Here is an 8919-nt window from a genome sequence, read left to right on the forward strand (position 1 = left end):
CACACTATGTGTCTCGCTACAGTGGTGAGACACATAATTTGTCTCGCCCAGTCTGCCTCCCGACGATGTGTTTTTCGATAAGTTTATCAGCATTCGTTTGTTTCAGTGGCTTCCTAACTACTTTGAGGTTATCCTTAAACACTGTAAATCCATTTCTAACTGAAGATATGTTCCAATCACGGATTCCTATCCATAAACATGACATTCAAGCCTATAAATACCCCCCTTCATGCAATTATGGAGGGTACTAACAAACCTGCGAGTGAACTCACATTTTCCTGAGTAGAGCCATGATTTATAGAGTCCTTAGACGAGATCTTGGCGAATTCTTGTGCATAAAAAGGAGATTTCTAGAGATCTACAACTATTTCGCCTTTCTCTTAAGATCAAACTGTTGTTTTGATCTTGAGAACAATAGTAATCTCACATTGTTGAGGTTATTTACTTCTGTTATTGTTTCTTTAATGAAACAAGAACATTTAGCCTTCTTCACGATCAATCAGGTCTATGACTCGGTGGTCCATGGGCTAACGCGTCCCCGACATATGCAAATATCCCACGTAAGCAGCGAGCGACAAACGTTCTCTGCGTGTGTTTCTAGGAGATTTCTGATTGTTTATTTGTAAAAGAGAAGTCTTATAAAAAGGCTTATTCTTTTGTATCTGTTATAACTGATAAACGAGTTGTAATGGATTCTGCAAATAAATTAATTTCTAACGCAAACACATTGGTGACCACACTGGGAGCTAACAGCCTCTCTGTCGAGGCTGTCGTGTCGCAACCGAAAATCAAGATCCCGATTGATGTAGAGGTCGAGTAAGAGTTCAACCAGACTAAGTTTGAGGAGTATCTCTCCTCATCTTTATCAAGATCTTCCTCATCCCGTAAGTACAAGAAGATTTTGACATCAAAGAAGATGTTTCAGTCTTCAACTCCTACGAAGGCTATAGGTGATGGTTCTCACTCAATTGTTGCTCGCAACACCCCTCCGGCGTCCAATGAACCATGAATTTCTGCTCACAACAACTCATCTTAAGTCACGGAGTTATTTGTTGAAGGCTTGTTAGTTCTAACAAAGAAGGCTCGTTAGAGGCAATGCCAATGTCTTGCGTGATAATTCGTCAAAGCTTTGGAGCAGGTCAACGGACTCCATTATCACACAGACTTGGAGTCAAGAAAGCGTCAAGTCACACAGTCCCCTCAACAGAAGGAGATTATTGATACCTCCAAACATTTAGCCAACGAATGAGTCCGTGTCAAAAGGACTCGTTCAACTCACAAAGAACGTATCCGGAAATGCCGTACACTTCTTGCGCACGCACATATTCTTATGCAGAAAGCGCAGGAATTACAGAAAGAAGATGTGGCCAAAGTATTAGACCCTAGAAGGGGGGCGATTAGGGTCTTATGCTAATCTAATCTGATTTTATGCCAATTAAAATTAATTAACAAATATATTCTTGCAAGATAGATATACAAAGAGTTATGTGTAAGAACATGCAATATACACACTACAAGAAATCTGGTATTTAACGACCAAAATTAGTGAAGGGACCAGTTGACCGTCATTAATGTGTGTAAAATAACGACGATTTTAAAGCCTTTCATCGAGTTATCACAATTATTAGAGTAATGATGTGAGGTGGGATAACGGTTTTCTAATCCTCTCGTGGATTTTAGTTCTGATACCGTTGTTATTGAGCCTCCTAAAACACGAAGGGTCTATTACCATTCCTTAATCATAAGTCCTAATCCTAATCATAACAGCGCCACTACGCCAAAACAACCCACTATCAAAATTAATATAAAGAACCGAATCCCCAAAGAACCCACAAAAACCCGTAATTAAAAGTTCTGCTTACTAATCCCAGCGGTCGGCATACAATCGCCCTCGTCTCTTCCCTGTGTCAGCGCCCACCCCGCCCAGCGCCAGAGTTCCTGCTGCTGCCCGCGCGCATCCTGATGAGGCCAGAGCGGGGGTTCGATGGGATCAGATTCATCTGAAGAGGAAGCGAAGAACGGGAGAATCAGGCAGATGAATCTCGTCCTCTGACGATCACGATGACGATTCTGAGATTGATGATGAAATGGTCGAAGATTATCTCGCAGGGATTGGTGGGGAGCAGCGAGATACTGAAATCGGGATGGTTAGCAAAAAAGAGAATCTTGAAGCAGTAGTTTACTGGAATCTGAGAGCAGTTAGCGATGATGATGGGTGGTGGTGATGCATAAGTTAGGGGCAATTGTTAAATGATGAATGTTTCACAGGCTGGTAGATGGAACTGCTGAAGAAGAAAAGATTTGATTTATAGGAAGGGGAAGGCGTTAGATCAGCATCCGGCCAATGGGTGGATTTTTGGATTGTCGCGGTCAGCAATGGATGATTGATGTTTGAGAAAGGATCCTGAGAAATTTTTCAGGAGGAGAGAGAAGAAGAAGGTATGTTTCTCAGGTATCCAGATTGTGGCCTCATGAGGGAGCCATTACAGTGGCTTCAGGTAATATTAGTGTAATCTTTTTATGTTGATTGTAATAACTATCAGAAAAGCTTAAATTTGATCACTGAAAATAAAACTTGTGGCTATACGTGTAGGACATAATCCTGATATGTGAAGATATTAAGGCAAAGCTTTTCTCATTCACACCCGTTATATTATACCCCCTGTAGATTCAGTTTTGTTCCTTATAGATAAATAAGAAGTGAGATTGATAGGATTTTGAATGTACATTTATCTTTAAGCACCAACAACAATATGTTTATTAGTAAATTTTACAAGGATCTCATCGCACTTATATTTTTCATCCTATAAATAGTCCATTTTCTTTTTGCACATCCAGTGAGGAGGACTATATCTTTATGGAGGCGAGTATCGCGACCGCCGAAAGACGACATGCCATTTAGATTTATTTTATGATCAGTTGTAAGCTGATTGTGATTGGTTTTATTTATCTTCTCCATAGTGTTTATAGTATTCTCTTCTTTCACAAGATGAACTAATCATTCTTTTCTTTTTTAGTTTCCAATTCTTTGTTTTGGATAATTGCTCAATCATGTCTAGAAGGGAACCTTTGTGATATAAGTCCTTTCAACATCCGACTTAATTAAGTTACATTACTCTCGGTATATATCAGCCAGTAATTCTTCTCCTTTCCAATGTTGTTTGAGAGGCAGCTGCGTTTGCAACCGATGCATGTATGATTTTGAGGCAGTAGTGCGAGTTAGTTTCCTGATTACTTCAAACGCTCAGGTCTGATTGGAGGACATATTTCTCAATTCACATTTGATATTTTTTTGGGTAACTTTTTAGTCATATTTCCTTTTAAAATACCATTTAACTACATTTATATCTTAACTTTTTTGACTTGCTGCATTAGTTGAATACACACTAGAGTGTATGATTGCGTGTTATTATCCCTCATTCAAAGTACCCAAAATCAAACAAGGTTATTGCAGGCATGTATTTGCAGTCACATGGGCAGGTTTCATTCGGGTTGCTGCTTAGTTAATCGCTTATAAGCCAAATAGTGCGCCCTCATCCACTAAGCACGCCTAATCAATATATTAGCGAGTCTGGATGGAGCATTTATGTTCTAGCTTCCATATGGTTCCACCAGTCTGGTTATTTCTCCTTTTGCCCTCCCCATTCTAAGATTATCGGTCCTAGATTTATTGTGAGGATTAGTGCACTGTAAACTATATGCCATAGCCATATATAGTCACGACGTGTTTCTTCTATATTATCAACTACATTTGGCACTCTTACATTTTTGCCGAATATATACTTTATTATTCCTTGTACATAGCCATCTAACTGGAGGAAGAAAGAATACATTTCCATGATTTTATGTTGAATATCAACAGTTCGTTTATGATATAATACTTGTACACTTATTAATCTTTTACTGTCTAAGGATGATTATGTTAATCCCCCACGTTCTTAGTATTGATAATGAAACATGTATGCACTCCCTCTTGTTGCTGTAGATATAATTGGATTTTTAACAAAATAATGTTATTAGTAATTTTACAAGGATCCATGCACTATATATTTTCATCTATAAATATCATTTTTCTTTTTGCACATCCAGTGAGAGGACTATATCTTTATGGAGGAGTCGGGACCGGAAAGACGATGCATTTAGATTTATTTTATGATCAGTTGTAAGTGATTGTGATTGGTTTATTTATCTCTCATGTGTTTATAGTATTCTTCTTTCACGGGATACTAATCATTCTTTTCTTTTTTAGTTTCCAATTCTTGTTTGTATAATTGCTCAATATGTCTAGAAGGGAACATTTGTGATATAAGTGCTTTCAGACATCCGACTTAAATTAAGTTACATTACTCTCGGTAATATGTCAGCCAGTAACTTCTTCTCCTTTCAATTTGTTTGAGAGGAGCTGGTTTGCAACCGATGATGTATCTTTGAGGCAGTAGTGCGAGTTCAGTTTCCTGATTAATTTCAAACTCAGGTCTATTGGAGGCATATTTCTCAATTCACATTTGATATTTTTTTGTGGTACTTTTTAGTCATAGTTTTCTTTTTAAAATACCATTTAACTACATTTAATATCTTTAATTGTTTTGATTGCTGCATTAGTTGATACACACTAGTGATGATTGGTGTTATTTGATACCCTCATTCAAAGTACCCAAATCAAACAGAGGTTTTGCAGGACATGTATTTGAGTCACATGGGCAGGTTTCATTCGGGTTTGTGCTTGTTAATGGTATAAGACCAAATAGTGGCCCTCATCACTAGCAGCCTAATCAATATATTAGGACGTCTGGATGGACATGTTTATAGTTCCATATGGTTCACAGTCTGGTTTTTCTCCTTTTCGTTCTAAGAGTTATCGGTCCTAGATTTATTGTGAGGATTTGTGCACTGTAAACTATAATGAGCCATGCACATATATATGAACCTCACACGTGTTCTTCTATTTTATCACTACATTTGGACTCTTACATTTCATGGAATATATTACTTATTATTCCTTGTACATGCCATCTAACTGGAGGAAGAAAAGAATACATTTCCATGATTTTATGTTGAATGTCCACAGCCGTTTACAGGTATTAATGCTTTGTACTGTTAATCTTTTACTGTCTAGGATGAATTATGTTAACTCCCCCACTTCTTAGTTGATAATGAAACATGTATGCACTCCTCTTGTTGCTGTACTATAATTGATTTTTTTTTTTTTTTGTATGAGTGCAGATGCATAAAGGGGTTGCAAATCCACTTGAAGTTGTTGCAGGGGAAATATCAGATGAGTCTATTCTTTTATGTCTCGACGAATTCATGGTATGTTAGAAATTCAGGGGTAGGTCATTATGTCACTTTGTTATATTCTAGTTCTCCACTATTTCAATGTGGTTCTTCTTAGTAGTAATATGAAATTTTTAATTATAGGTGAATGATGTTGCTGATGCTTTGATATTAAATTGTCGCTTTGGACATCTTTTCAGCGAAGGAGTTGTATGTACTAAACTTTGCCTTCTAATCCTCTTAAATTGGTTCTTTGTGCGCATAGTTTATTATGTCTTATTCTTTAACTGGGAGATTTTCATCTGAGATGACTACTTTTTATTCAGGTTCTGGACTCCACTTCAAATCGTGCACCAGATAACCTTTATGAAGGTGGTCTACAGAGGGATCTATTTTTACAATTTATTGCAACCCTAAAGGTACTTACGAATTAAATATAGAATGAGGAATCTGTCATTTTCATACACAACACGACACATTTGTTTAAATGGAACCGATCAATGCAGGACAGGTGTATTGCTCATGCAATTGGTTCTTCCACTGATTACCGGAAAATGACTAATGTAAGTTTTTAAATGTTATTATATGAAGCTCCCAAAAATACTTTAAGCAACGTATGTTTATTACTCTCTGCAGGCTGAACAAGGTTTCTATCTTATTGGACATAAGTACTCTGGATTTCTTAAACAGAAGTTTCAGCAGATAATTGGGGAAGGAACTCCTTTTCCACAAGTTGTGGAAGTTGTTATGGGAAGACAACTGCAGGTTTCTAATTTTTTGATGTATAACTTTCATCTGTTAACAAAGTCCGACTTACATTTAGTAAAGAAAATTTATTAATTGATATTTCCTTTTATTCAGGTTCCGTTAGGGGCTAATGGATGTGCATATTTTCCCTTTGAGGAACTATGTGACAGACCTTTGTTGGCAGCAGATTATTTTGGTTTGTTTAGTAAGTCATTCATCTGACTTGTGATTGAACTTTTAAATTTCACTATAATGCTAATGAAGTATTTTTAATATATTTGTGTTGTGAATCTTAGTGTCATGATGAGAATAATATGATAGTTGCATACGAATGGAAAGATTGCCATTAATGTATATTAAAAATTTGTAGTCTACAATGACGGTATTATAAACCGTATTTTGTTCATCAACGAAGGGAAAACACTATCGTTGATGGATTACTAATTATTCATAATGAGGATTTTTACGACGGTATCCAACCGTCATTAATTGGTCTTCAACGACGGGGTTATCACCCGTTATTACACAATAACAACGGGCATACAAACCGTTTTATAAACCGTATTTTGTTCATCAACGAAGGGAAAGCACCATCGTTGATGGGTTACTAATTACCCATTATGAAGACTTTTACGACGGTATCCAACCGTCATTAATTAGTCTTCAACGATGGGAAAATATCCCCGTAACTAATGGTAACGACGGGAAAATATCCCCGTAACTAATGGTAACGACGGGAAAATATCCCCGTAACTAATGGTAACGACGGGAAAATATCCCGTCATTGATGGTAACGATGAGAGTAACGACGGGAAAATATCCCCGTGACTGATAGTAATGACGGTGATAATTACCGTCGTAAATATTAATGACGGTAATATGTTCCGTCGTTATAGACTCTATAACGACGGGTAGTATATCCCTTCGTGACCCTTTAGCGAAGAGGGCTTCAACGACGGGTGACGAAGGGATTTTTCCCCGTCGTTAGCATACAATAACGAAGGTTTTCAGTGCTTTAACGAAGGGAAATCCCTTCGTTAAAGATGTAATTTCTTGTAGTGACACAAGGTGATATATCCTAGCAAAGAGGTATACTATATGATATTTGTAAGGATATGCAAACACAAGGGTAACATAAACAAATGATATAGTGGATGAAATAAACAATGAGAGAAAGGCTATAAAGATGAACAAATATAAGTGTGCTAAGCCAAACTCAAACAAGCAATATGATCACGGAGTTCGGACCTTCCGTCCTACGTCTCCGCTCCCCACTCCCGTGGAGAAATCCACTATCACGATAGGGTTTTCTACGCTCACCCGAATAACGTTTACACCTCACACTCGGTTTTCTAGCTAACCAAAAACTTTACAATCACCACTCTTGCAATCCCACTCTACACCCTCACAAGTGTTGGACCTAACCGTGTCTCCCTCAAATGCTCGGTTACAACCTCTCCCTAGGTTCGTCAACTGACACCATTCCTCTTGGGATGATCCCTGACTCCCACCACACACTCCTCTCGGTGTACAAGTGTATTACAAAGTGATCCTCACAATAAGCACAAAATAACAAGTGATTGTTCTCCAATATGAATGAGAACACAATGAAAGCTCACACTCAAAGTTACAACTCTCACCAACCCAAATTTACTATGTATGAAAATACAATAAGCTCAAGTGGGTGTGTGTAAACAATTAAAATCTAGCACATAGAAATTATGAACAAAAGAATAAATAGCTAGAAATAGAGTTTAGAAATTCTTCTCTGAAAAACAAGATGGAGAGGTGGATTGAAATGAAGTTCAAACACTGTAAATGATCTTCTCCATTTGTAAAACAATCTTCAAACCAAATAGACTTTGAACCCAACTAAAAACCCTTGTTAAAACTCTTTTAAACTTCTTTAAAACTTTCCATTGTGTTACTGAGATAGAAGGGGGTTTTGGGGTTTATATAGGAAGAGGAAACAATAGCAAAAATCCAAACAAAAGACCAAAAGCCCCAGCCAACGGTAACAGGAAATAACCGTTGGAACAGATCTGACAGAGCGGCGGTCGATCGTGGTGATCGCCCGGGAGCAACAAAAAAATAAAAACCAGTTCTGGACAAGTGACGGTCGATCGCGGCGGTCGACCGCGAAAATCTCTGGACTTCTTACGGTCGACCGCCACCCCGCGCCCCCCCGCCACAGTCGACCGAGAGCCAATAAAACACGAAATGAGTTTCTGAACTCATGGCGATCGACCGTGGCGGTCGACAGCGAACATATACACAAGAAAACAGTTTTTACAAGCAGATTTTTGAGACTTTTAAAATATGTTAAAAATAACAAATAAAGTCCAAAAATACTAAAACTTTGGGAAATGTATATAAACATGTAAATGAACATGTTACAAAAGGAATTTTCCAAATTGTATTTCCCATTTGTAAAAAATCATCATTTTGCAAAATAGTCCAAAATACGAAAAGTAAACATATGAATTTTGACATTTAGGCTAAATTATGTTTTGAAACTTTGCACAATGATTATGTAGACTTAATAAAATATGTATAAACTGATATTGAAGTCTATAAACTAAGAATACAATATTTTTATAAATACAATAGAAAATAAAACATATGAGTATGTATATGAAAATATATTTGTTTCATATCTAAGTAGTTAAACCAAATCACAATAATAAATATGAAATATGTAATTTCATATTTATAAACATAAAAACCAAAACTTGTGTTGTATATATATATGACTACATATATATACAAGGAAACCAATAAAATATGTGTGTATATGATATTGAGCTTAACGTACTTAACACACATAATATAAACCTATACTAAATTACCCAAGCTTGATCTTGATCTTCATTGTAGCTCAACTTGGTAAACTTGGAT

At 36.9% G+C, this 8919-nt stretch overlaps 1 protein-coding gene across 5 annotated transcripts; it reads left to right on the top strand.

Moving 5' to 3' along the window:
* The first annotated feature begins 2904 nt into the window (after window positions 1-2904).
* Window positions 2905-6269, top strand: LOC109827418 (lactation elevated protein 1-like). 5 transcript variants are annotated; one of them, XM_020394435.1, is made up of 7 exons: window positions 2905-2921; window positions 5224-5310; window positions 5419-5484; window positions 5601-5693; window positions 5781-5837; window positions 5911-6039; window positions 6136-6269. In XM_020394435.1, the coding sequence occupies exons 2-7, from the start codon at window positions 5224-5226 to the stop codon at window positions 6241-6243; spliced, it is 540 nt and encodes a 179-aa protein (XP_020250024.1). In that variant the 5' UTR covers window positions 2905-2921; the 3' UTR covers window positions 6244-6269. The 5 variants fall into 5 exon arrangements, with proteins under 5 accessions (XP_020250024.1, XP_020250021.1, XP_020250023.1 ...); XM_020394432.1 differs by lacking the exon at window positions 2905-2921 and adding an exon at window positions 4070-4162 and having other exon boundaries at window positions 5224-5329; XM_020394434.1 differs by lacking the exon at window positions 2905-2921 and adding an exon at window positions 4070-4162.
* Window positions 6270-8919: the final 2650 nt, after the last annotated feature.

The sequence above is a fragment of the Asparagus officinalis genome, unplaced genomic scaffold (assembly GCF_001876935.1).
Source record: "Asparagus officinalis unplaced genomic scaffold, Aspof.V1 AsparagusV1_Un191, whole genome shotgun sequence".
Classification (NCBI taxonomy): Eukaryota; Viridiplantae; Streptophyta; class Magnoliopsida; order Asparagales; family Asparagaceae; genus Asparagus; species Asparagus officinalis.